At 34.9% G+C, this 26,747-nt stretch overlaps 5 protein-coding genes across 6 annotated transcripts; 3 read left to right on the forward strand and 2 right to left on the reverse strand.

Moving 5' to 3' along the window:
* Nucleotides 1-2: 2 nt before the first annotated feature.
* On the reverse strand, nt 3-2,586 carry LOC103831096 (THO complex subunit 4C). Its single transcript, XM_033274931.1, has 7 exons — nt 2,402-2,586; nt 1,944-2,140; nt 1,039-1,182; nt 878-946; nt 600-790; nt 449-514; nt 3-348 (listed from the first exon to the last, which is right to left on the reverse strand). Exons 2-7 carry the CDS (start codon nt 2,121-2,123, stop codon nt 162-164), a joined length of 837 nt encoding a protein of 278 aa, XP_033130822.1. The 5' UTR covers nt 2,124-2,140; nt 2,402-2,586; the 3' UTR covers nt 3-161.
* A 2,966-nt stretch (nt 2,587-5,552) lies between these two features.
* LOC103831097 (senescence-associated protein AAF, chlorolplastic) lies at nt 5,553-8,428 on the reverse strand. 2 transcript variants are annotated; one of them, XM_009106949.3, is made up of 13 exons: nt 8,209-8,428; nt 7,742-8,028; nt 7,527-7,670; nt 7,352-7,425; nt 7,163-7,239; nt 7,005-7,076; nt 6,868-6,936; nt 6,743-6,792; nt 6,552-6,660; nt 6,396-6,467; nt 6,206-6,309; nt 6,019-6,094; nt 5,553-5,938 (listed from the first exon to the last, which is right to left on the reverse strand). In XM_009106949.3, the coding sequence occupies exons 2-13, from the start codon at nt 7,999-8,001 to the stop codon at nt 5,750-5,752; spliced, it is 1,296 nt and encodes a 431-aa protein (XP_009105197.1). In that variant the 5' UTR covers nt 8,002-8,028; nt 8,209-8,428; the 3' UTR covers nt 5,553-5,749. The 2 variants fall into 2 exon arrangements, with proteins under 2 accessions (XP_009105197.1, XP_009105198.1); XM_009106950.3 differs by having other exon boundaries at nt 8,123-8,312.
* A 1,301-nt stretch (nt 8,429-9,729) lies between these two features.
* Nucleotides 9,730-13,352, forward strand: ETR1 (ethylene receptor 1). Its single transcript, XM_009106952.3, has 7 exons — nt 9,730-9,937; nt 10,128-11,049; nt 11,122-11,490; nt 11,887-12,144; nt 12,222-12,349; nt 12,420-12,608; nt 12,681-13,352. The coding sequence occupies exons 2-7, from the start codon at nt 10,141-10,143 to the stop codon at nt 13,036-13,038; spliced, it is 2,211 nt and encodes a 736-aa protein (XP_009105200.1). The 5' UTR covers nt 9,730-9,937; nt 10,128-10,140; the 3' UTR covers nt 13,039-13,352.
* Nucleotides 13,353-13,609: 257 nt separating this feature from the next.
* Nucleotides 13,610-20,305, forward strand: LOC103831100 (protein C2-DOMAIN ABA-RELATED 2). Its single transcript, XM_009106953.3, has 5 exons — nt 13,610-14,856; nt 15,316-15,411; nt 15,507-19,289; nt 19,475-19,798; nt 19,886-20,305. The coding sequence occupies exons 1-3, from the start codon at nt 14,746-14,748 to the stop codon at nt 15,825-15,827; spliced, it is 528 nt and encodes a 175-aa protein (XP_009105201.1). The 5' UTR covers nt 13,610-14,745; the 3' UTR covers nt 15,828-19,289; nt 19,475-19,798; nt 19,886-20,305.
* Nucleotides 17,996-25,899, forward strand: PAP1 (transcription factor MYB114). The gene is made up of 3 exons (XM_009106954.3): nt 17,996-18,199; nt 22,730-22,859; nt 23,026-25,899. Exons 1-3 carry the CDS (start codon nt 18,079-18,081, stop codon nt 23,516-23,518), a joined length of 744 nt encoding a protein of 247 aa, XP_009105202.1. The 5' UTR covers nt 17,996-18,078; the 3' UTR covers nt 23,519-25,899.
* Nucleotides 25,900-26,747: the final 848 nt, after the last annotated feature.

The raw sequence follows: 26,747 nt of genomic DNA on the forward strand, positions 1-26,747 counted from the left end.
CATTTAAACTTCAACCAAGGTGACTGTTAAAAGAGACGATAAAAAACAATCCAAAGCAGAGCATCCTAAAAGAAATTATAGCAAAGAGCGTATTCGAGAAAGAAAAGACAACATTAGACAAGGATAAAGCACAGAGCAAGATGCAGAGGCATCGAGTTTGCTCAAGAGATGTTCATTGCTTCTGCGTGATATGTTTCGAGATCCTTGTCTAGTTCTTCAGCCGACTTCTCCACCGCCTTCTTTCCTCCTCGGCCGCCTTTATTCCCTCTGCCACCACCGGCTTGGCCTCGGCCTCTACCACGAAACCCTCCTCGACCACTTCTCACACCACCTCCTTGTTGGTTTCCACTGCCATTAATAGAATGTATGATATGATTAAATTATAAAACCTATACATGATCGCTCACATATGATTAGCCGAAAGCGAGGTCGGAGTCTTATCACTTACATTGGAAGGCGTCTCATAGAAGGAGCTGCACTTCTTCCTCTTCCTCTCCCACCTCTAATTCCTTGTCTGCAAGAATGAGACACTTTAAGTCTTCACGCTTGATCATCAAAGACGCGCAATCTCAACTATGCTAAAATAAATGGCTACATACCCGATGGAAACAGTTCTCTTCATCCTTCCGTTCAATCCGGTTACATTAACACGAGCTGCAACAGGAGCGACCTCATTGTTTCCACCAAGAATCTCCAATTTCATTGACCTTCCATCCAACAAGACATTGTTGTATCTCTTCATAGCTTGAAATGCATCACTTCTTCTCATGTACACAACTTCTGCCGAGCCCTGTATCACACACAGCACATCGGTAAAGAACAGATAAACCAGTGCAGACAAAAAGAAAACAGAAGTAAAAGATTTGTTGCAACTTACATTTGGACGCCCGTTCTGGTCATAGTGGATTGCGTATCTTTTCATCTCTCCAATCTCACCAAAGAGTTCCTAAATACCACAGGGTAGTACAACGTTTTCTTAGGAAACTCCACATCGAACCATAATAACAAAGCACTGAACCATAGAAGTCGAGGCAATACCCTGATATCTTCATTTGTGACTCCCTGATCAAGGTTGGTAACATAAACAGTAGTTCCAACCTCTATTCCAGTTACTCCAACAGATCTCATGCTTTCTTCAAACAAACCATTCTGCCATGGCAAGTTCTTCTTCCTGCGGTTAAGCTGTTAAGTGGAACAGATAAAGTCAGCCAAAAGGGTCTGTAGAATCTTGGAAGCCATTTTAATCAACAAAATTTCTTGAAAGACGAGAAGCCACCCTTTTATCTGAAAGACCTATACCAGTCAAGAACCATCGAAGGATAAAATGTGGTGAAACAAGCAATTTTTGACCAACTTCATACGAATCTCACTGGTGCTATCACAGTCTCTGATGCCAAAAACATAGTCCTTGGAGAATCATAAACTGAGACAGCCATCAGACTCCAAAGAAACCAGATGTAGCCAGAGGCAAAACATGAACTTCATGTATGGTGCACATTCCTCAACTTAAACGGATAAGCTATCTATCTAAGTGTGCTGAAATTCCCCCCAACCACCACAAAAGTCATCAATCCAGATGACCCTAGATGGACTAATAGAGCTCCCCCCACTAAAAGTGCAATCCAAAAACTTCTGCTCATCTAGGCCTGTTGAAATCATCACACTTGGCCATATAGACCACTAAGTACACAAGGACTAGGAACTCTCATAAACTACAAGATGTTAGACAAGCTTTGTAGTCTGCGAGTCCCAGAGGAAGTTTGGAAAGCTAAAAGTGTGTCATCATCTGTACTAACGATCAAGGCGAATGCAAAATCAAAAGTGCTTCTCCAAGAACATTTAAAGACTCGCTTATCAATCAGAGTATGCTTCGTTATTTGGTGTCACAGGTAAACTCAGAGTTCCAATCATACAGAGAGAAGATCCCAGATTCGTGAGCTTGCCTTGTTAGAGAATGATGACGGCCTAGCTTTCACAGCAAGAGGACCTCTGCGAACAGGTCCACCAGCTCCTCTTCCAGCACCTTTAGCTCCACCTCGGGAAACTCCTTTACCAGCAGACTTTTTAGCAGCCTTGCTCCTCTTAACCATTTCATCTAGAGACATACTCAATGAGTCCGCCATCTTCAGCTCAATTAAATCTGGAAAATACAATCAAAATTAACAAATCGAGCTATAGATTCATCGCAAAGAGATATAAATTCAATCCTTATATATACAAATCAAAGATCCGACGGAAACTCATATCTCAAAGCGCTAGATCTACAGATTCCTATGATCTAAACCTAAAACAGACGTAAATTCTCAATCGAAAAGTGAAAACGAATCGAATACAATCAGATGAATCATCAACGGATATGAATCAGCTGAAAAAATTAGCAAAAGACGAATCGAAATTTTACCAGATGAAAGATCAAAAGATGGATCGAAGAAGATGTAGAAATCGGCTCGTGCGAATCGATTGGGGGGGGGGGGGGGGGGGGGGGGAATTAGGGATTTATCGTCTTTGAGAAATTGGGGGAATGTGGTTTCGGCTCAAGGGAGATAGATACTTAAATAGGTCTAGGTCAATGGGGCCAAACTTGTTAATAATTTTGATTATGGGGGTGTTTTTCGTCTTTTTCATTTAGATATTAATTGGAAAAACCAAAGGGTCGGCGATAAAAGAGAACTTGCCAGCTCAGAGACGTTTACGCGTTTTCTTAAAAATCTGTGTTTACAAAACAAGCACTATAATTAGCGAAAATACATCTTCTAGGTTCTTAGGGCATCTGCATCGGGCGTGCCTTGGGCCGTCCCTTCCTCTTTATTGGGTCGAAAATAAATCAAAATAAAATTAAAATGGGTGGGACGGGCCGTAATTAAGGGACAATCGGGCTCGTCCCGAAGGAGACGTGACAACACGGTATTGGACGATGGAAACGACGAAGGGACGGTCGTTTCGGCTCATTCCCATTCCTGAAATTGAAATCGCAAAATCCAAAAAGGAGAGCTCCATGGCGATGAACTGAAGCATCGAATCAAAGATCGATCCTTTCCAAACGAAATCGAGGACCTGATCTCCTCACTCCACCTGCGTCTTCTCTCTTCCACTGGAGTCTCCGTTGGTGTGTCTTTGCCAATCGAAAGGTCGCAGCTTCCAATCGAGAGGTCGCAGCTTTGAAATCTCAATCCACTTCCGTTCGATTCCGCTCCTGTACGCAAGCTTCTTTCCTCTCCAAATCCTCGGTGAATCGTCCCAATCTCGTCAAGGTACGGTCTTCAACTCGTAGATGAAATGGTTAGAATCTAGGGTTTGGAATAGAAAAAAGCTTATTGATTTACATGGTTCGATCGTATGATTTGTATCTTTGTAGGCAGAGAGATTGTTTTCTTTAGATTATATGCGTGATTCGTAGCTAAAAAACAGCATCCGTTAAAAACTTTTGTGGTTAGATCCTGTAAGAAAATAGGTTGAGTGATTTCTATATTTACAGTTTGATATTAACAAAATAGTGTGTGTCTCTTTGGTAGTGTGTGTCTCTTTAGATCCTGCTCGTTTTGTTTTGTGCTGTAGTTTAGTTTTCTTTCTGCTATCGTCTGAAACTTGGTTCGTAATTCTTTTTGCCTTGCCATAGTTATGTTTCTGCTATCATCTATCTGCCTTGCCTGAGTTTGTAATTCTTTGAGTCTTAGTTTTGTGAAACTTAAAGACACTTGCGTGTATTTGAAAGACACAAGTTGTTCGCAATAGACTAGGATTATTATTGATGATGTTGTTAGGAATTACTGCTTAGTTACAACTAGTCTAGTTTGTTTGAAACCAAATCTCATTATATTAATGATGTAGTTAGGAATGTTAGATAGCTTTTCTCTTCTGTAATAAGTTTGGATTAGACAGTTCTTGTTCGGAGTCCACTTGAACGTCGGACGAACTTTCGGAATCGAGAAACCCATCAACGTTTAAAAAATGATTTGATTGAAAATATATGGAATAAATTTGGACATCTTCCAAATAACATATAGTTTCTAAGTTTCTATTTGTATTGGAATAAATGTTTGTTTGTTTTTTTAAATTATGATTTTGTATTTTTTTTTTTTTGTAATTTTCTTAACATTTCAATTTTAATGTTAAACTTCTATCTTCTAAGTTTTAATTAAAACTTCTTTACATATATTATCACTTATTCAAATAAAAAAATTAATTAAATAATAAACTAAGGGACAATCAAAGTCCCACTAATAATCCACTTAGTCCCTTAGTTTAGATCCCTTAAAATAAAAGTTTAATTAAAAATGCTAAGGGACTTGAAACACAATCCCACCATTGTGGATGCCCTTACGGCCTTATAACCGCAGCGGTTACAGAATGCAAATAGGATTGAGAAATTGAGTTTTCAGCCACGGGTTTTTGCTCCATTTAACCCACCACGGGACAGATACGGTCGAACAATTCGAAAAAAATCGATTCGCCAGTGTGAGTGCAAGTGCGGTTATGAGTATTTTATGCGGGATAGATGCGGGTCGGGGAATTTTGAATCGCCCGCCAACCCGCAAAAAGAAATGTTTTTTTGTAAAAAAAATATATTTTTAGAAAAATATGAGAAATTTTAAAATAATAATTAAAAACTTAAAAATTATAAAAAAAAATTAAATTTTAAAATATATAAAAAAAATAATTATAAATATACTATTTGTAGAATTTTTAGAAAAATTAAATTAAATAATTATTTAATATATATATATATATAACACGTGGATCCCGCAGGTTACCCGCAAAATTAAGCGGGGTGAGTGTAGGTATAATATATTTGTTCGCGGGTCGGATTTTTTAACCAAAAAAAAAATTGAAACATGCGGGTCAATCTATTATTAATTCAAGACTTCCATATCTCAAGCGATTTTTTTACCAAATAAATAGTGTTTGCTTTCATTTAAATTTAGTTTTTTTTTTTCTTTCTAAAAGTTAAAAGAGAATTTGTCTTAGGTGTTATTGGTTTATATATTTTTATTGATTTAGAAATCCATATAGTATTTATAAATCCAAGTAAAATATACAAATTTTCAAATTTTCTCGGATTAGTATTTACAAATCCGAAGGTTTTCCTTCGGATTTGGGTCTTTCTATTTTTCACAAAAAAATCCATGCAAACCCATTCAAATACATTATGAAATCAAATCTATTAATAAATCCATTAATAAATCCGTATGATTGAATAACACTTGATTTGAATTAGAATTTATGAATCATTAAACGAATAACACTTGATTTGAATTAGAATTTGTAAATCATTAAACGAATAACACATGATTTCAATACATATTTTAAAATCATAGAACCAATAACACTAGATTTAGTTTGGACTTTCAAATCCATCAAAATACACTAACCAATAACCCCCACTATTGATTTCCAAGTCCTTTATGACTTCCATACTATTAGGAAGTTTCAAATAACGTATACATGTGTGTAATATTTTGGTTTCATAATATATTCGTTTTATAATACATATAGTCTTTTTTTGGTTAGCATGGCCTAAATTGATGAGTATATGTTTAAGTTGATGACAAAAATAACAAGTTATATTAATATTATATAATTTAATATTTTGACGGTTTCTACAGTTCTTAATATAGCATGGATCTCATATTTCTACCATTCATAGTTACATATTTCATATGGTTTCGTTTTTGTATCAACTAAAGTTATTATGAACTCTAAATTATCTACAAACTTAATATTCTTTTACAAGAAAAAAAAAACACTTTCTTCAGATTTCGTCATGGTCACTGTCTCCATCTTCTTCTTCTTTTTCTTTAACATCATCATCACTCGGTTTCTCAAAGTTCATCATAAACCTAAGTGAGTCACCTTCTTCTACTTCCCACTGCTTCTTCAGCGCAATGATCGCTCTCGAAGCAGCTGCTGCAATTGCCGGGTTACTGTCTTCCGCAAGCCTCTGCTTCCAATGGGACGATAACAATCAAAGATTTGCAAAACACAGTTATCAAGTGCAAGATTTGCAAGAATGTTTATTACCTGTAATGCTCCCATGCCTGCATTTCCCAGTGTCCACATCGACGGTGCAGCTGCCAAGGCGTTAGCCAACGCTTTTCTACACCCAACAACGCGTTTCGTCATCAACGTTTTGCATTTGTAATAGTGAAGAACTAACCAAAGAAAGTTGTTAAGAGATGTAATAGAACACATTTGGTTTTTAGTTTACCTTGTATTGACGTCTGGAGAGATTGAGCATTCAGCCAAGAGAGATGCACTACTCTTACCATCCATTGCATCAAGGTCTATCAGAGTTGTCACTAACAACTCAAGCTGTTGAAACCAAACAAATACACATTATTTTTGTGAATAAGAGATAGTGTAACAAAGGAAAAAAACAAGACCGGTTTTGGAGAGACCTCTTCAGGGTCAGTGTAGTCAATAATTCCATCGGCTTCTGAGAGCGCTGATGCCATACTCCTGTAAGCTTCCTGCTTCAACATCAACAAGGAACCATCAGAGAGAGAGAAGAATACTTAAGAACACATAGTCTTCTTTTCCCAATTTAATCAGACCTCAATAGCAGATATGCGATCAGATGAAACTTCCCCGGGGAAAAAGTCTAGAGCTTTGCCATTCTTCTCCAGAGATATGCGGTCCGTGGTACCAGTTTCTGACATAACCCTATCAAAATGAACAAAATTAACTTAAGATCTTGCTTTCAAGCAACGACAAGTGTCAAGGATGATGTATGCATTTTTCTTACAAGCTGTCAACCATTTTTTGCACCATCATATCATGAATGTTCTTGATGAACTACAACCACAACAAGTGTAACCATTAGGAAATATGATTTCAAAAACATCAATACTGCAAGATCTTTGCTTTTACCTCTAAAGCCATTAATGCATCCTCCATTGCCCTTTGTTTAGCACGATAATCTGCTCGCCTTAAATCAGCCTAGAACATATACAGACACATTGATTAGTTACACAAAACTTCACAGAAAATGAAATGGAAGGGCATACCTCTAAGGCGCCATCACTCCAATGCTTATCCGCGGCATTTTTCAACTTAGACTGAGCTATGTTCTTTAATATCTATTGACATAAACTAATTATGAGAAATAAAACATAGATAAAAGTAGTCGATATATGTGAATGTCTAAATGAGAGGATAAGCATACACTAGCAATATGATGAAGGCGCTCGGCCTTTCTCTTGACATTACGATCTATTTTCTCTGTATCTTCTCTTGCCCGAGCTACATAATAACCCCACAAGAAAGGGATTAAAATGCAGTAAAACAAAAGGAATAAGACATGACAAGATGTGTTTGTCTGAAAGAGAACCAAATCTAGAATTACTGAACTAACCATCAAGTTTAAGGAACCCTGAACCAAGAATCGCAACGTCCTGACGTGCACGAGCGTCAAGTCTCATCATGCCACTAAAAAGATTTGGAAACATAAGTTTTTTAACACATAAGAGACCTTCTTACACAGCTAATGTATAGTTTTATTATATAGACGCAGGATAGTGAGAAAATACCGAGATAGAAGGACAAAGTCACTACGAGCCCTTTCATTCACAAACTTAGCATCATTAGACACATACTCCACCAAAACCTGGCTCGAGCTGCTTCTTCTCCTTGGCATCACTTTCTTCTCACCTTCCTTTTGTACAATTTGAGAGCTGAAACACCACCAACAAACTCATCAGCTACATGATCTATGTAAGATAAGAACCAAAAGAGCTTAACTTACTTAGGTGAATCCAGACAATCCTCCTGAGGTTTAGTTTCAGTGTCTTGAGACTTCCCAAAGAAACACAAGGTAGAAGAAGATCTACGAGAAGTAACAAAAGTGACAGGCTTTGTACAAGAAAGACCACCTTGTAATTCTTCAGCAGAGGAGGAGCCCTTTCTGGGTGAGAAAGCTAGCAAGACCCTTTGAGATCTTGAAGCGTTAACCCTCTTCGCTAAAATGGGACTTCTGGGCACAACTTTGCTCACGTTAAGAGCCATAGTGATAAAACACCTAACAACTTCTCTCTGTAGATATCGAAAATACAAACCAAAGTAAGCAGCTTTGAGATCAATTCGAGAAAACTTAAATTCTTGATTGTAAAGGTAATCTAGCACAAACCCATCAAGGAAAAATCCATGATTTACGATAAGGAATCGTAAAGATTGAATTTTGATGGAGAGGAAGCCAGAGAGAAAGAGACTAACCTTGTGAGATAGATGAAGTGGAATAAGATAAAATCCAAAGGGGATATGTTTAGAGAAGAAGAGGAAGAAGACAGAGAAGGAGAATTATAGAGGGGAGTGAAGATTTGTAACCACAAGGGTTACTTGTGGCCCAGTGTGAGCCAACCATACCCGTAGGTTTCTATTTTCAATCTCTTGTCCTTGTTAGAATGGGATCCACTCTTTCCTCCTTTTAATATCTTTGGTCCCATTTCTAGAGTGTGGAACCTCTACTCATATGCTCGGTCGGCAATCATCGAGTTAGGTTGATTTGATTTCATTCAAATTTTTTTTTTATATTTCCAAGTACTTTTTCCAGAGATTCATGTGATTCAACTGTCTTTTGCCGTATTGATATCACACGTAGACGTCATTTCAGTTTTGATATCGTGTGATTTTGGACGATTAAATGTGTTACCAAGAGTGGTTGATAGGAAAAGTGGCTAGGGAGAAAAGAAATTAAAATTGTTGGGATTAATTTATAGTTGTTGAACTGGTTACAATTCAAAATTACAAACTGTTTAACTAGTAATTCCATCATATTTACCGGTTTGTTTTCATTTTAGGTGGACTTCTTGGTGGGGATGGCTAATTTAATGCATATTCAGCTGGTTCTTATATGTCAGGCAGTTCGTTTACTTCAAGCCACACAAGAGATTACTTAGTCGGGGGAATGTTGAAGAGTCTCGGAGCAGTTGACGAGAACCTGAGACACATGTTGTCGGAGTCGGAGACAATGCCGTCTTGATAACTGAAAGTAAAGTGTTCTGACATGGAGACAAATCCGCCCGAAACTGAAGTTAAGTGAAGAAAAGATATAAAATGCAAATAAAAGTCTATGTGACTAATCATATATTTGTTAGATCATGGAGGTCTAAAATGTTAAAGTGATCAACAATTAAAGAACAAGAGATGGCTCATGAGATCAAGAGAAAATACAATTTGGAAGTGAGTAAGAAGACTAGTGTAAAAAGACGAAGTCAAAAGTTACAAGACAAAGGCAACAATTAAAGAACAGGAGATGGCTCATGAGATCAAGAGAAAATACAATTTGGAAGTGAGTAAGACTAGTGTAAAAAGAGCAAGTCAAAAGTTCTAAGACAAAGGGAAAGTAGCCAGGAAAACTATTTTTCAAGGATATGGAATTATCAAGCAAAAAATGGGTCAAAGTACTAGAAGAAACCAAGGAACGTGACGAGGTTACTGTAGTAATAACTGAAGAAGGCGTGATTAAAGAATAAATCCTATGGAAGAGGATAAACGTCGATCTAGAGAGAGTGCTGGATCTTACACAAAAGTGTATACATTTCTTTCCTTTTCCCCTCATATTTTTTACTCCACTACACCTAACACACAAGTGTATACATTGTTCCTAAGTTCTTTCACCAGCAGCACATGCATGGAGATTTCTTTCCGAATTATCTCAATTTTCTTACCATCTAATAATTAATCCAAGAAAAATTAATCATCATAACATATTAAAAAGACAACAAATTCATGTACATTAGACCAAAAAAAAAAACAAATTATGTCACAGTTACAAAAAGAAAAAAGTTAAAGAGAGAAGTGTTATACCCAACCATTTTTTTCTTTTGACTTAATAAAAAGGGCTGCCAACGCCTTCTTCTTCTTGCTCCTCCTCCTCCTCCTCCTCCGTCGTCTCTCTCTCAAAATCCCAAATCGATTCCATTCGATTCATTCTTCCGATCAAGTAAGCTTCTTCTATGATCCCATAGTAAACTGATTGATTAATCTAATTCTTCTGTAATGTTATCACGAACTATTCTCTATATCGATTCCGATTCGAATTCTTCTGTTTCAGCTACTCACGTTTACGAAACAGAACCTAATCGAGTTTGATCCGTTACATATTAAACCCTAATATCTCGATTCTGTTACAGTCTCAAACCACATATGATGGAAGTCTGCAACTGCATCGAGCCTCAATGGCCAGCGGACGAGCTCCTAATGAAGTACCAATACATCTCAGACTTCTTCATCGCCGTCGCCTACTTCTCAATCCCCCTCGAGCTCATCTACTTCGTCAAAAAATCAGCCGTCTTCCCTTACAGGTGGGTCCTCGTCCAGTTCGGCGCCTTCATCGTCCTCTGCGGCGCCACCCACCTCATCAACCTATGGACCTTCACCACCCATTCCCGAACCGTCGCCCTCGTTATGACCACCGCCAAGGTCTTAACCGCCGTCGTCTCCTGCGCCACGGCGTTGATGCTCGTCCACATCATCCCTGACCTCCTCAGCGTCAAGACGCGCGAGCTCTTCTTGAAAAACAAGGCTGCTGAGCTGGACAGGGAGATGGGATTGATCCGGACTCAGGAGGAGACCGGGAGGCACGTGAGGATGCTGACTCATGAGATTAGAAGCACGTTGGATAGGCACACGATCTTGAAAACCACACTAGTTGAACTTGGGAGGACGTTGGCGTTGGAGGAGTGTGCGTTGTGGATGCCCACTAGGACTGGTTTGGAGTTGCAGCTTTCGTATACGCTTCGTCAGCAGCATCCTGTTGAGTACACGGTGCCTATTCAGTTGCCGGTGATTAACCAGGTGTTTGGGACTAGCAGAGCTGTGAAGATATCTCCTAACTCCCCGGTGGCGAGGCTGAGGCCTGTCTCCGGGAAGTATCTTCTCGGGGAGGTGGTGGCTGTGAGGGTTCCGCTTCTCCACCTTTCGAATTTTCAGATTAATGATTGGCCTGAGCTTTCGACGAAGCGATACGCTCTTATGGTGTTGATGCTTCCTTCGGATAGTGCGAGGCAGTGGCATGTTCATGAGCTGGAGCTAGTCGAAGTCGTTGCGGATCAGGTAATGTACACACTTTGGAGCTCAGTTTATGTCTTATGGTGAGCTTGTCTGAACTCTTTTTTTTTATTGTAGGTGGCCGTAGCTCTCTCACATGCTGCGATTCTGGAAGAGTCGATGCGAGCTAGGGACCTTCTGATGGAGCAGAACGTGGCTCTTGATATAGCGAGAAGAGAAGCGGAAACAGCGATCCGTGCTCGGAATGATTTCCTGGCGGTTATGAACCATGAGATGCGGACGCCAATGCATGCGATCATTGCGCTCTCTTCCTTACTTCAAGAGACGGAGTTGACCCCAGAACAAAGGTTGATGGTGGAGACAGTGCTGAAAAGCAGTAGCCTTTTGGCAACTCTGATGAATGATGTCTTGGATCTTTCGAGGCTAGAAGATGGAAGTCTTCAACTTGAGCTCGGGACATTTAATCTTCATACTTTATTTAGAGAGGTAATACCATATTTTACCTCCTGCATAGGCCTGCGAGTACATTAGGATAATTCGATTTTTAAATTTTTTACGAAAATTAACCAAAGTGTTTGGTTTTGATTATATTTTGGTTAAATTCCGGGCTATTGCGGTTCAAAATTTTGGTTAATTCAGATTGAAATTTGGTTAACAATTTTTTTCTTTTTTTTAAAAACCAAACTAACCGATTACTGGACCCAAAACCGGAGTTTTTTATAAACCTGCCAAACTGAACCAAACTAAACGAAAAATTTCCTTTGGTTTGGCTCAGTTCAAACCTGCAGGCCTACTCCTGCATGTCATTGTTTGTATATTTTAGAACAGCTTCATGTTTTAGAAGTCAGAGTATTTGGTTGAAATTTTTGAATCTTGTTGCAGGTCCTTAATCTGATAAAGCCTATAGCCGTTGTTAAGAAATTACCCATCACACTAAACCTCGCACCAGATTTGCCAGAGTTTGTGGTTGGGGATGAGAAACGGCTAATGCAGATAATATTAAACATTGTTGGTAACGCTGTGAAGTTCTCAAAACAAGGTAGCATCTCCGTAACTGCTCTTGTCACAAAGTCAGACAACCGAGCTCCTCCTGACTTCTTTGTGGTGCCAACTGGTAGTCATTTCTACTTGAGAGTAAAGGTTAGTATCTTTGGTCCCTTAAACCACAGATGAGAGTACTCTCATAGATCTTACTATTGACGATTATTCAACCATAGGTAAAAGACTTGGGAGCAGGAATCAATCCGCAAGACATTCCCAAGCTATTCACTAAATTTGCTCAAACACAGTCTTTAGCGACCAGAAGCTCGGGAGGTAGTGGGCTTGGTCTCGCCATCTCCAAGAGGTTGAGCCCTATTTAAAATCCTTTTTTTTCTTCTCTTATGGTACTGATAAACGTTTGCTCATATGTCAAGGTTTGTGAATCTGATGGAGGGTAACATTTGGATTGAGAGCGAAGGTGTTGGAAAAGGATGCACTGCTATCTTTGATGTTAAACTTGGGATTTCAAACGAATCTAAACAGTCTGGCATTCCAAAAGTTCCAGCCAATCCACAGCATGTTAATTTCGCTGGACTGAAGGTTCTTGTCATGGATGAGAATGGGTTAGTACAAGCCTATTAGTTCTATCTTTCTGCTGTTTGTTATCAGCGATTGATGTTTGCTTTGGTTCGCAGGGTAAGTAGAATGGTGACGAAGGGACTTCTTGTACACCTTGGATGCGAAGTGGCCACGGTGAGTTCAAGCGAGGAGTGTCTCAGAGTTGTATCCCATGAGCACAGAGTGGTCTTCATGGACGTGTGCACCCCCGGGGTCGAAAACTACCAGATCGCTCTCCGTATACACGAGAAATTCACAAAACGCCACCAAAGGCCACTGCTCGTGGCGCTCACTGGTAACACCGACAAATCCACAAAGGAGAGATGTATGAGCTTTGGTCTAGACGGCGTGTTGCTCAAACCCGTGTCGCTAGACAACATGAGAAACGTTCTGTCTGATCTTCTAGAACATCGGGTTCTGTACGAGGCCATGTAAGAGGACGTTGCCGGAGAGGGACACTGTCCCGGCTTTCTCTCCCTCGTTAAAACATCGGAAGCTGATGTTTCTCTGGTTAATGTGTACGTACAGAGATTGTGGGGGAGAGCGCTTTGGATGATATTATAAAAACAGAGGGAATAACGAAACAAAAAAAAAAAAACTAGACCGGACAGTGTCGGGTTCCGGTTTACAAAGGAACAAGATGTTGACGGTAACATGTCTATCTGACTTGTGGTGTATCCTTATATATATAGTTACATTGTTATTAGAATTTGGATTAAGTAATGGACCTCTGTTGCGTACATGTATAATATCGATGCGGTGTTTTTTTTTTTTTTTTGACGTCGAAAGTTTATTATATTACTCGAACTATGGATGCAGTGTTATGAGGTATAATCAACGACATATTATTTGTGGGGGCATATAAGAACACCCGCAGCTGTATCGTTTCGTTAAATTCGTTTCATCTAAGTTTCTAGCTAGACAAAGTTTTTTCTTTTTACCAAGCCGGACAATCAACGAAAGTTTTCGTTTGGTAAAAGGTCACCATCAATAACCTAACTTTTTTTCTATAACTTTTTTTGTATAATCTGTGACAATTGCTAGTCGATAGCGGAATTTTCTTTAATTAGTTCTGCAACCTATTCTTTTTCTACTGAGGCTACCATTGTCCTATAGCTTTTTTTTTTTGTCTTTTCATTGTCCTATAGTTAGTTTACAGTCATTTAGTCAGCAGAAAATCATATTTAGAGAAAAGTTAATTTTTATTTCTTTTTTAAACTGACTTTATAAAAATGATTTTTATGTTGTCAAAAATGATTTTTATGTTGTCAAAAATGACATTTATTAATAATAATTTTCAACTATGTTTGAATAAGAAAAAAATCCTCCAATTAATTTTTAAGTTATTATTTTTTTTACGTCATTAATTTTTAAGTTATTAATTGTTAAGGTCTATCACATTTTGTCATAAAATTGTAAAAGGAGAATGACATACATTAACAGTTTATAAGTAAAAGCTAACTAAGGGATTTCTTTCCAATTCAAAATTAGATTGAAGAGTATTTTATCACTAAAAACCATTTTTGATTGTTGTTATTGCTTACAAATTACAGTAACGTATTTTATAATAATTGATATTTTAATTTATGATTTGTTTATAAATTTTCATTTTTCTACTAATGCGAATATGTATCTTCTATACTCGTATTTAACAGCTCTTTTTTCTCGGGTTTAAGCACTTATTTAATGAACCATTATCAGAATTAAACACCATCTGAACTGATTGACGCGTGCAAACCGCGTCATAGTAAAAACTTTAAGAACCAAAAGGTATATGGAGGTAATATGGAATGTTATCGTTTTAGGCATATCTATATATATAAAGCTAAATATGAAAAGTAATTTTTTTTATCACACATTCTAGCGTTTTAAGGAAATAAATCAGTTTATAAAAGAAATATGATTAAATAATTCGTAAATATATGAAATTTCGAAAAAAGAAAAAATAGAACAGGAGACCTATTCTTTGGTTTTGACTGAATATGAGGTGCTTATAAGAGAAGCAAGTCACTTCAGAGGTTACGATGTCAGTCAATTACAAAATTTTCGGTCAAGTCAATTTCTTTATAATCTAAATTTCTGCATCTGAGGAAATACCAAAGCTTTTTTACTCTGAAAAAAGAGAGAGGAAAAAAACGCAAAATGGAGAATATGTTAGGCCTTCTAAGACTTCATGTGATTAGAGGTGTTAATCTCGCCATTAGAGATTCCAAAAGTAGCGATCCTTACGTCATTGTTCGTATGGGCCAACAGGTATATTCCAGACTCCTAACTTTTCACGAATTTCGAGTTTGTAATTCAGTTTCTTAGGTTCCGTATATATTCAAGTTTGTCCCGTTTTTTTTATATGGATCTTTTTGGTCACCAATCTGGTTGTGCTGCTCAGATTTTCTGATGTATCTGATGAGAGAATTTCAGTTAAAAAGTGAATATAATCAACTTATCGTGTTATAATGAGACCAAAAAAAATGAGACAGAAAATACATACGTGTTTCAATTATAGGTTTGATGCAACGCGAGTTTTAAGTATCAACACGTCAAATGTAGTTCAGTTTTACTAATGAGAAATTCCTAGGATTTGATTTTATCATTCAAAATAGTAGTTCTTGTTTCTGACCTTGTCACAACCATATAAAATGATCAAATTTAATTTTACATGTACAGAAATTACACTTGAATATATGGTGTTATGTTTTTCTTCTTTTGACACAGAAATTACGAACTCGTGTGGTGAAAAAGAATTTGAATCCAGAATGGAACGAAGACTTGACACTCTCTATTTCTGATCCAGTTCTTCCTATCAAAATCGTACGTGGATCAAACATTACAACAACTTGCTCTAAGTTTTGAATACATAACAGAACATAGCAAGAAAGTGGGTATTTTTTTTTGTGATGATACAGATGGTTTACGATAGGGACTGGTTCTCAAGGGATGATAAGATGGGAGATGCGTTTTTTCACATTGATCCATTCCTTGAAGCCATCAGGATCCAAAACCAGTTCAGAGGACTCCCCGAAGGAACTGTAATAATGAAGATACAGGCAAGCAGGCAGAACTGTCTATCAGAAGAGAGCAAGATTGTGTGGAACAATGGAAAGATTGTCCAGAATATGTTCCTTAAGCTCCAGAACGTTGAGTGTGGAGAGGTCGAGCTTCAGCTTGAGTGGATTGATGTGTCAGGTCTTCTGAGTATAAATGAGCATGAGGATGTTGCTTACTAGATCTATTATCTTATTACATCAAGTTTGTTAGAAAATATACTAGTTATGAAGCTGGCGTGGGGGAGTTATGGGCTTTAAACCAAAACTCCCCCAATTGTTTTTTTATAAATTGAAAAGAAAAAACTCTTCTCTGGTTTTGTGTTCTTACTCTAACAAGAAAAACATAACACACTTTGTTGTAGAGAGAGGAAACAAAGAATGAGATGAAATCAAGTAGATAGCATAAGATGAGATGGAGAAACTGATTTTTTTCTCTCATTTTACACATCATCTTCTACTACATATTCATATAAGAAAATCAGAGTAATGAACTCTGTTTTCTCTACCCTTACACATGTTATAAAGCCCCATAAAGCTACCACTCTAGACACCACATTTTAGCAAAAGAAACAAGCAACTTCAAGAACTTGAACAATTCAAAATAAACAGTTAACTTCAACAACTTCCTTGACTTGTTGTACTTTGTTTTCTTTCATCATTATTCTCACTTGTTTTGTTGATACCATTGTGCAGGATTAACAAAGATGAGATTTCAGCATACTTGTTATGATAAATGTAAAAAAAAACTACTGAATCAACGATATGGTTTTTATGTGTTTCTGACCTTTGTTTTTGTTTTCAACACTTTAATTGCATCTTATTTGAAAGAGAGACTTGCTCGGGTCCTGTTTAGTAATGACAAATGGTGATCATCAAATGTGAAAAGATCAAGAATCGATATGCTTGCATCTAAGTTTGAAAATCTGCAGATGGATGAGAATTAATCATTTGAGGAACTCAGTGGAAAACTGAGTGCAACAGCAAATGAAGCACAAACAATGGGAAAGACATACAAAGACAAAAGGCTTGGAAGAAACTTCTCAGATGTTTACCCTCAAAGTTAAATCCAAGAAGACAGCTATGGACACTGCATTAGACACTGACACAATGGATTTTGGTGAATTCACGGGTCACTTACAAGCATATGAGATGAATGAGAAACTCAAGGAAGAACTGTCTAAAAAAATCTGAAACTAGAAAGCAGATTCACATGCTGAATAGTGGAACCAAGGATCTGGAGAAGATTCTCTCTGTTAGAAGGGTAGGCAAGTCCAACTTTGTGTCTCGGTTACAGTGGAAAACTACAGTAAAACAGAGTTTGTTCCGGCTAAGACTTAAGAGATTGCGTCTGATACTACAGGAAGTAAGATATCAACCAAGATCATCTATTGTGAAACTGAAACCAGTGAGAACTATAATGTAGGCTACTTCTGTGGTAAATACATGCACATACCAAGATATACTTACAAATTTCAAAAAAGAATCACTCCAGAGTTGACTTTGCTTTCCAATCTTTACAGGTTTAACGTTAAATATGAAATTTGTAGTCAAACGATTATGATGGATTTCATCAAATCTTATTGTTTTAATATCAAATGAGGTTCAAGTTACATATTTCTGAACTCCCTAGCCAAAAGTACATACTCACAATGTGAGACACTTTAAATACGGAACAATTTGCAAAATAGTGATTTGTGTACTCATAATTATTGTAGCTGATTTTTGTCTACATACACTTGTTGACAGAAAAACAATACGCTACTTATCAAGTTGTGTACTCATACATCAACCCTCTGTCTCTCTCTCTCTCTCTCTCTCTCTCTCTCTCTCTCTCTCTCTCTCTCTCTCTCTCTCTCTCTCTCTCTCTCTCTCTTCTCTCTCTCTCTCTCTCTCTCTCTCTCTCTCTCTCTCTCTCTCTCTCTCTCTCTCTCTCTATTCTGTTTTTAACTCTGGTGCATGAAGCTGTTCTCTCTTTTAATCATATAAACCACCTTTCCACCAATCATTAATCGTCCTTTCTGCTAACTTTGCTAAGAGGCATGTTTTTCCTTTAAAGTACTGAAAAATATGAAGAGACTAAGTGATATGCTATGCTATGACGAAAATGGACTAAGTGCTATGAACCTTTTCTGTATTTAGTTTGAATCAGTAGCAGAACATAAATAACTAAATTAGCAAATTAGACACGACAAAATGTGCTATGAACCTTTTTTGTTTCTGCATCGTACCCTGGAAGTTGTTAAAAAAAAAGACACGACAAAAATGTGGATGTTAGACATGCACGTCACTTCTCTTTGCCCGTCACGTGTATAAATAAAGTCCTCGAAGGATTTGTCAAGCCACAATAGAAACCCTTTTCCTCAAGCCTGCCTTTACGTATAACTTTTTAAAATAAAATTTGGTTAGATACTTCTAAAATTATAGCTGGTCCATGGAGGGTTCGTCCCAAGGGTTGAAAAAAGGTGCATGGACTGCTGAAGAAGATAATCTCTTGAGGCAATGCATTGATAAGTATGGAGAAGGGAAATGGCACCAAGTTCCTTTAAGAGCTGGTATGTCTTTTTTTTTTGATAACATAAGAGCTGGTATGCTACTTTTATTAATTTTCACACACACACACACACACACATATAACTAATAAGTACGTATATTCTTTTTATTTTTCAGTACATTTATTCTCTTTCTCTCTGTCTAGTATTAGGAAATTAATTAACACCGGGGTACACAATCATTGTTTTTCTTTTCGTTTTAATGAAGGAATCATAGATTCATATGTTCTAATGTTTTTCATGAAAAAAAACATTTGCGTTCTTCATGTTTAATTACAAAGCGAGAAAATGTCAACTCTCTTTATTGATTCGTCGTTTTTCTTTTTTTTTTTGAGAAAGAGCTTTTTTGATTAGTGAACTTTTCTGCACGAACCCGTGTGTTTGTGTGGAATATGTTGTTTATTCTGGTGTACTTTGATCCTTCGTGATAAAATTTTACTTCCTTTGTTCTTAAATATAAGATATTTTGGTAGAAGCATACATATTAAGAAAACTATTTTTTGTTTAGAAAATATCATTAAAACTATAAATTAATGGTGTTCAACCAATTACAAAATAGACTATTAAAATATGATTGGGTTCACAGTTTTTAATAAAGTAAAAGTTACCTAGAAAATTGAAAACATTTTATATCTAATACTATAAAGAAGACTATTCTCTTCTTCTCAGCTTGCCACGTCACTAAATCGAATTCTAACAATGCGACACGTGTTCGTGCTCATGTTATACTCTGCGTTTCATTAAAGCTTGATGTGGGCTGGTGTTTTCAATTACGGTTTTGATACATATTGGATCTCAATAATAATAGGCCCATTTCAAAATCATGAGAGATGCAAGCCGATTAGGGTTTCTGCTCTTCTTCTTCATCGACACCAAAACAGTTCCCAAACAAAAATGATGGGAGTTTCGAGGTATCTCTTTGTTGATCTTCGATGGCGTCGTTCTGGTTACTCTCCTAATTAGATGAAACGCTCCAAGTTACAGATCCATAGCCTTTATGACCTTCTTAACTCCAAAGACCGAAATGAGGCACGATCTGACGTTGAATGCGAGTTTACTCTCTGTGAGGCGGTGTAATCTACACAATATAAAGGTTAGCATCCTTCCCTTGAACATCATCCTCGCAAATTCTAATAAAACTTCAAGGTAGTAGCTTTTGTTTGATGTTTATCAAACTCTAGGTTTTGTTTGGTTCTTTGTCTTTCTATTTCCTCTCCCCAAGATCGTTAGATAAACATTTCGGATCGCTTTTGATAATTTTTTTTGTCTTATCTACAGTTGGCTCAACACAAGCCACATGGTGATGGAAGATCTTTACAACAGTCGTTCACTGTGAAGCGGGGATTTTCGGAAGGCTATGGCAAAGATTCTGTGTGAGGAGATGAGTTGAGATGAGGATGAGAGTTCTTACTTTTCTTTGAAGAAATTGATTGACGGTTCAAGACAATTACTCCATTAGCGCCCGCGAACCTGTGGGAAGAGCTTTCGTAGTGTTTGGTTTACTCGCCGGTGGCGTTGCGGAAGTTCAATTCGTCGGCACCGTTTAAATGGCAACACCGACTCACTTCATCTTCATCTCTTTGGGACGACATCTGCGCCGTGGTAACATGCTTTCTTATTGTCGGTGTGGTGACGTCAGCCTCTCCACACATTCAAACGCATGTTATTGACAATCAAATTATTATGCAGGCTTTCTCTCAACATACAGAGCTTCCATAGTTATTGTTAAATCTTAATCATGTCTGAGGATACCATCACCGTCCCTCTCAGCTGCTGGAATGTACTCAGCTTGGTTGGATGGAGCGTCTGCTTGGTTGGAATTCAGAAAGTTCTGCTCCAAAGGAACCTGTCTGAACGTCAATGATGCCTTTGGCCAAGAATTATAACATGGTGGCTGATCCAAGAAATACCTGAACATTGCAATCTTCTTAAGAGCACCGAATGTAACATGTGACGAGGTGTCAAAAGCTCTTCTAGATTGTAAGATTGGTCTCCCATTTGGTTTGTTACTTAGGGGTAAAGTTCTATTTGCTTTGATCACTTCAACTTGCAAAATAGTGTTAACGGAACACATTCTATGCACTAATCTTATTTCCATCATTTTCTATTCACTCCACTAATCAAGTTCAGTCCAACGACTATTTATCATCCAGGAATCAAGTTCTATTTGTTAAATATATTTGTGAATCACACACAGCCAAGCTATCCACAAATTTATTGAACAATCTCTTCAAAGACAAACTTATAATACACTGCCACTTTCAAAAAATGTTTTGTGTACACTTCTTTGGACAGACGAAAACTATGACCGTCTTATTAATGGTAAGTCTGGCTCAAACCAAGCATCAATGCCATCACGTTCCTGCTCTTATTATTCTGAAAGGAGCAAGAGGAAAGCAGGTTGTAGCACAGTCATGTTCCAGCTCCATATTTCACAGAAGCCATCATTGCCGAGTTGAGTTGCAGTATTGTGTAAAAGTTTCTAACCACGAGGAGTTTAGTGTTGGAAAATATATTGGAGGTGCAGTGTTTATACCGAAAAGTTCTCAGGCAGAGATATTGTGTAGGTCTAAATGTCATAAAAGGACAGAAAATATAGTAGATGGAATTCTGTTTTTGTGTCCAGTTATATTCTCCGACTGTAGCTTGAAGAGCAAACTATCTAAGAGAGGTGAGATTGGTTTTAATCTGCCATTTCTGGAGAGTTGTGAAGATGTTGAAGGAGAGCAAGGTGAAGAATGTGATTGCTCACGCTGGGTTGTAAGAGACAGTCTTAGCTATTGGTTTCTGATTCTCAGATTTTTCAGCTGCAAATCTCAGACCGGTTTCTAAACACCAAAACAGCCTTTGGAAGACTTTCTTTTGTTGTGTGTTCTCCTGGCGGTGATGGGCCTACGGATCGCTGTGGTGACAGTGCAAAGGGGAGTGTTGTCGGGTGGTTATCAATTCAATACTATACAATTCTTTGCTTACAAAGCTGTGTAAGAGTATATTGTTATTATATAATGGTGAAAGAGTCGAAGTTGATGCTCACTGGAAGGAAATGAAGTAATGGAAAAAAAACTCCACTAGATGCAAGAAACAATAGTTTTCTAAGTAGCGTTGAAATATTATCAATAAAAATAAAAGTATATAACAAACAATGTTTATTTGATAAGATTTCTAAACAATAAAGAGTGTTAAAGATTCGGCAAATAAATTATTTAGAATGTACATGATACAAAATATTGCAAAGTTTTTTTTTTTTTTTTGCTAAAAGTAAATGTGTTGTGTTGATTTAAAATATTGCAAAGTTGTTATGAAAAATGTAATATCTGAAGATACCATCGAAAACATTAAAACATTAAATTTTAACACATTTCCAACAGTTAAAAATATCAATTATCTTATATTATAAATGAATATGCTACGCAAAAAATGTACAATAATTCTTTTTATCAGCTACAGAAAACAGTTATGAAATTTTGTAACAAACATCAAATGTATTATTAACCGAAAGTCAACATTTTATCTATTAAAAAGTATTATACATGCTTATCAACGTCCCTACCACAAATTATAACTAATTAAATCAAGTTGAAGCCAATATCTAATACTCAATATTCTTTGTTCCAAAATCTTAATAATAAAAATGAAAAAATATTAGCAAAACATTGTTTACTTTTAATTTATTTTTGAAAATTATTTAGTATTAGTTAAGTTTATTAAATATTTAATTTGATATTGTAAATTTGAATATATACAATCAAATACACATTTTTAAAAAAATAGATGAAAGTATTTTTAAAACACGTATGTGTACCTAATAAATATGCAAAAAATCATACATGATAACTTTTTAAAAATAAAAAGCAATTAAATGTTATATGTAGATTTATTATTTATTATTTATGTCATTCAGATAAAAATATAGCAAAGGTGTAATAATATTCATAATATATACTAGAAAATTATATGCATCATTAAATTATATATTACTAAAAACTAATTTAAATTTTATAAACAATAAAATATAATTATGAAAGTAGTTTATATAATGAATAAAATATACAAAATTATAGTTAATTTAAATTAATAATGATATGAAAATAAAAATATGTCTTTACATAATCGAACAAAGAAAAAAATATAAAATAGTCTGACAACAAACAAAGATAGAAGAAATGAAATTAGTTGATTTATACGAAACAAATAAGTTAAAATATATATACTAACATAATAAAAATATAATACAATATTATTAAAAATCACAATAATTGTATTAGAAACCTACTAAATAGTAACAAAACTGACTTGAAAGAAAACAATTTTAAAAATAATGACCTGGATAAAATAATCATTTTAAAACAAAAATTTTAAAATTATTTAATTTTCCGCCCGCCCGTAGGGCGGGTTTACTCTAGTATTGGATAATTGAAACATCAAAATTTTCAGTAAAACATCCTATTTTTAGGAACATATGGAGTAGGAGACGCGAATGCAGTTTTTGCTCGTTCTTTTAATAATATTAAATGTCAATTATTGGTTTTGTAGGTCTAAATCGGTGCAGGAAGAGTTGTAGACTAAGATGGTTGAACTATTTGAAGCCAAGTATCAAGAGAGGAAAACTCAACTCCGATGAAGTTGATCTTCTTATGCGCCTTCATAAGCTTTTAGGAAACAGGTTTACATTCAAGACACAAATTCAACTGTATTTCGTATCCTCATTCGGTCTAATCTAATCATTTGATTTGTTTTTTTTTTTGATAAAAAGTACTTAAATTTATTTCATATGTAAATGATCCATTACTAAGTCAAATATATCCCTAATTTTTCAAATGCATGCTTAGGTGGTCTTTAATTGCTGGTAGATTACCCGGTCGGACCGCCAATGACGTCAAAAATTACTGGAACACCCATTTGAGTAAGAAACATGAACCGGGTTGTAAGACCCAGATGAAAAAGAGAAACATTCCTTGCTCTTATACCACACCAGCCCAAAAAATCGACGTTTTCAAACCTCGACCTCGATCCTTCACCGTTAACAGCGGCTGCAGCCATAATAATGGCATGCCAGAAGCTGACATTGTTCCTCTATGCCTTGGACACAACGATACTAATAATGTTTCTGAAAATATAATCACATGTAACAAAGATGATGATAAATCTGAGCTTGTTAGTCATTTAATGGATGGTCAGAATAGGTGGTGGGAAAGTTTGCTAGATGAGAGCCAAGATCCAGCTGCGCTCTTTCCAGAAACTACAGCAATAAAAAAGGGCGCAACCTCCGCGTTTGACGTTGAGCAACTTTGGAGCCTGTTGGATGGAGAAACTGGAACTTGATTAGTGTTTCCACTGTTTGTTTGTGCTTGTGCGTGACATTGTGACTTTTGCATTTACTGTGTATTGTTTCTAAATAAACCAATTAACTTATGTTTCTGACATATATATATATATATATATATATATATATATTTTTTTTTTTTCTTTTTGCAAATGAAAGGATAATGTGTCATGATAAACAAGGCCCCAATTGGTATAACTGATGAAAAATTCTTAGCAATATGCTCAAAAACAGTATGATGCAGAAGTTATATGCTTCATTATTTATTAAAATGATTGATATAACATTAAATGATTCATATATAATTGGTTCATTTATAAATAATATATATATATAGTAAATATATATTTTTTATTTAAAATAATATATCATATCTAATTTTATATATATATTAATTTATATATTTTAATTAAGTATAGTATTATTTTAATTGTATTTTTAAAATATAATTTTAACATGAATATAATATTTTGATATTATAATTTTTTTAATTTAATATTTTATAAATGAAAATGTTTGCCAACTTTAATCATGGTATTCTAAATGTATTTCTAAATGTTTTTTTCTGTAATTATTGATTAGATAATAATTAGCATAATGTTCTTGCAAATAGTTTGCCAACTTTAATCAACGTCTAAGTATGTGTTGTTGCTTTACATAGATTTTCTTCTTGGAAAATATTTTATGAGCACCATTATCCCTGAGTAGGAGTTCTTAGAAAATAAAAGTATTTTTTTTGAACGTACAAAATAAAAGTATTGATATTTTATTTAGACAAGTATGTTCTTAGCTCTTTTAGTTTAATTAGACTAATAGCTGAATAGAAAACAATATGTTTAGAGTAACTAGGGTTTCTCAAGCAAGAACCCCATTAAAACTTCTTCTCTCCTCATTTATCAAAAACTTTTTTTTGTCTCTTCTCTTTCTAACTTTTAATTATTTTATTATATTTTGTAGGTGAGGATGTCGGGATAAAGTTTGCAGAGAGTGCCTACGGTATAAATTTTGAGGCATTGGCCTTGGGGCGCTCTCATATTTGTTAATTTTGGGGCCTCAGATTTACCAATACTCGTAAGCAAAATGCTAATATAGTTACCAAAAAAACAATGTATTCTTTCAATAATTTTGTTTCAAACATTCATCTCTATTTTTATTTATTATTGTGGACACCAACCATCTTTTTAATGTTGAAAACTTTTTCTATATATATATATATATATATAGATAAATTCCCACTAAACAATTTATAACCTTTGCCATTAGAAGTTTGTATAAGAGCAAGGAATGTTTCTCTTTTTCATATAAATAATTTTAAAATATGAAATACCAAATAAATAAATAAATAACAATTATTTTATTTACTTTTTACATTTTAAAAGTTATTATTGCACTCATATTACTATTTGTGTTATTTTAATATAAAATGAATAAGTTTTTGCCTTAGGCCCCAGTTACTCTAGGCATGGCACTGAGAGCTTGGCGTTGGAAGTGTGGACTGTCAAGTCCTTCTTTAAGCAATCATATCATGTTTGTGCAAAAGTGTTGACATACAACTTAAAGCTGTTGACTGTTGTCGTCTAACTGGTGTCATCTTCTGATTACCAGTGAAGTGAATTATCCATGCAAGCAACTCCACTGAATCCAGCTTCTTTGGAAAATATGTCCATATGAATAGATTTGTTGACTAGTCGACCATAGACCTTTTTATGTAATGTCAAATTATAATTTGTTGATATTGTACCATATATAGCAATACAGTGCAAATATTTCCACTGAGAAGTATGAACTTATGGAGGGAGTATATATTTATGTAATGTCAAATTATAATTTGTTGACATTACGGAGGGAGTATATATTTGCACTGTATTGTTATATATTTGCACTTTTTAGTTAAGTATGTGAATTATCATTGAAAAGGATGCAGTGCAAATATTTCCTCAATATTAACAAAAGTTCACGCTCCCTAACAATTTGTAGCTCCCAGTAAAAAATTATCCAGTGGTGTCAATTTAATTTATCATGTAAAAAGAAAAATTTTGGTCAAAGCAGTTGCGAGTGTTATTATTCGGAATCTTAATTGTAAAAAACATTTTCTTTCTGTGAAATCATATGGTGACATAGATGTATGTGTTCTAATTCGAAACATAAAAGAAATAATTTATATACATACCTTTTTACCAAAAGATATACAAGACAGATTTCTTCGTAGATTTCTAGACCCTATGATCAATTTTACATTATGTTGAAATCAACATCAGCCTAAAGCTTTTACCAAAAAAAAAAAAAACAACAGCCTAAACCTAAAAATACATCTGCTTCCATATATATATGTAACAATGATATACTACATTTTATCAAAATAAATTAATAATCTATATTAGTATTTAAAAAGTAATTTTTCGCATTCAAGCTCTCACGTTAAAAGTTAGACCGGTTAAAAACTATGTTATCCTTAATGAATTTATATATATAATTTATTATATAATTAAAGACGAATTTATATTAATAATAATAAACTTATATGTTATATTAGATAATTGATCATACTTAGTATAATAAAATTATCAAAAATGCATATCTAAGAAAAAGATAATTATATATTGTGTTGTTTTCTAAAAATAATATTTTCTATTATAAATTTTAAATTAAGATATTAAACATTTTACTATTAAATATTAATCAAATAAAAACATTTTATAAAGATATTTTCTAAAAATTATAAAATTTGAGTGTTTTTAAAATTTGAAACACAATAGTAAATATATATTTTGATGAAAAACTTTTGTCATTTATAAATAATTTGAAGTTTAATCTAATTTTTTTGAGAAAAATATAATTAATAAGACATAAACTATTAATTAGTCATAAAAAATTATGTTTGCACGTACAAGCAAATACCTAAGCCTTGATTGGCAAAGCAAATGATAAAGCAGTAGTAATATGCTATAGAATCAGTATGCTGCAGAAGCTGTATATTTTTGTTAAACTGTTTAATAAGATGATTGGTAAAGCAGTATGAATATGCTATTTAAAATTATTCTTAAAATTAGTATATAATATATAATATTTTTATTTTTAATATATAATATAAATATATTAACATATAAAGTTAAAAAGATATATAATTAATTTATCCTATTTAATAATTTAGAAATTATGTTTATAAAAAAATATCATTTTAAAATAAACATTATAATTAAAATATCTATTTTTTAAAATAATATTTCA

The sequence above is a fragment of the Brassica rapa genome, chromosome A07, assembly GCF_000309985.2.
Source record: "Brassica rapa cultivar Chiifu-401-42 chromosome A07, CAAS_Brap_v3.01, whole genome shotgun sequence".
Taxonomy (NCBI): domain Eukaryota; kingdom Viridiplantae; phylum Streptophyta; class Magnoliopsida; order Brassicales; family Brassicaceae; genus Brassica; species Brassica rapa.

Excerpts from the sequence above, each read along its gene's own strand:
- LOC103831097 (XM_009106949.3), bottom strand. The coding sequence starts at position 8,001 with ATGGCTCTTAACGTGAGCAAAGTTGTGCCCAGAAGTCCCATTTTAGCG. Across the intron at positions 6,793-6,867 it reads ATGCATTAATGGCTTTAGAG|TTCATCAAGAACATTCATGA; the intron begins GTAAAAGCAAAG and ends TTGTGGTTGTAG. Across the intron at positions 6,095-6,205 it reads TCTCCAGACGTCAATACAAG|AAAAGCGTTGGCTAACGCCT; the intron begins GTAAACTAAAAA and ends TGTTGGGTGTAG.
- LOC103831100 (XM_009106953.3), top strand. The coding sequence starts at position 14,746 with ATGGAGAATATGTTAGGCCTTCTAAGACTTCATGTGATTAGAGGTGTT. Across the intron at positions 14,857-15,315 it reads TTGTTCGTATGGGCCAACAG|AAATTACGAACTCGTGTGGT; the intron begins GTATATTCCAGA and ends CTTTTGACACAG. Across the intron at positions 15,412-15,506 it reads CAGTTCTTCCTATCAAAATC|ATGGTTTACGATAGGGACTG; the intron begins GTACGTGGATCA and ends GTGATGATACAG.
- ETR1 (XM_009106952.3), top strand. The coding sequence starts at position 10,141 with ATGATGGAAGTCTGCAACTGCATCGAGCCTCAATGGCCAGCGGACGAG. Across the intron at positions 11,491-11,886 it reads TTCATACTTTATTTAGAGAG|GTCCTTAATCTGATAAAGCC; the intron begins GTAATACCATAT and ends ATCTTGTTGCAG. Across the intron at positions 12,145-12,221 it reads ATTTCTACTTGAGAGTAAAG|GTAAAAGACTTGGGAGCAGG; the intron begins GTTAGTATCTTT and ends ATTCAACCATAG.
- LOC103831096 (XM_033274931.1), bottom strand. The coding sequence starts at position 2,123 with ATGGCGGACTCATTGAGTATGTCTCTAGATGAAATGGTTAAGAGGAGC. Across the intron at positions 947-1,038 it reads TCACAAATGAAGATATCAGG|GAACTCTTTGGTGAGATTGG; the intron begins GTATTGCCTCGA and ends TGTGGTATTTAG. Across the intron at positions 791-877 it reads ACCAGAACGGGCGTCCAAAT|GGCTCGGCAGAAGTTGTGTA; the intron begins GTAAGTTGCAAC and ends TGTGTGATACAG.
- PAP1 (XM_009106954.3), top strand. The coding sequence starts at position 18,079 with ATGGAGGGTTCGTCCCAAGGGTTGAAAAAAGGTGCATGGACTGCTGAA. Across the intron at positions 18,200-22,729 it reads CCAAGTTCCTTTAAGAGCTG|GTCTAAATCGGTGCAGGAAG; the intron begins GTATGTCTTTTT and ends TTGGTTTTGTAG. Across the intron at positions 22,860-23,025 it reads CATAAGCTTTTAGGAAACAG|GTGGTCTTTAATTGCTGGTA; the intron begins GTTTACATTCAA and ends ATGCATGCTTAG.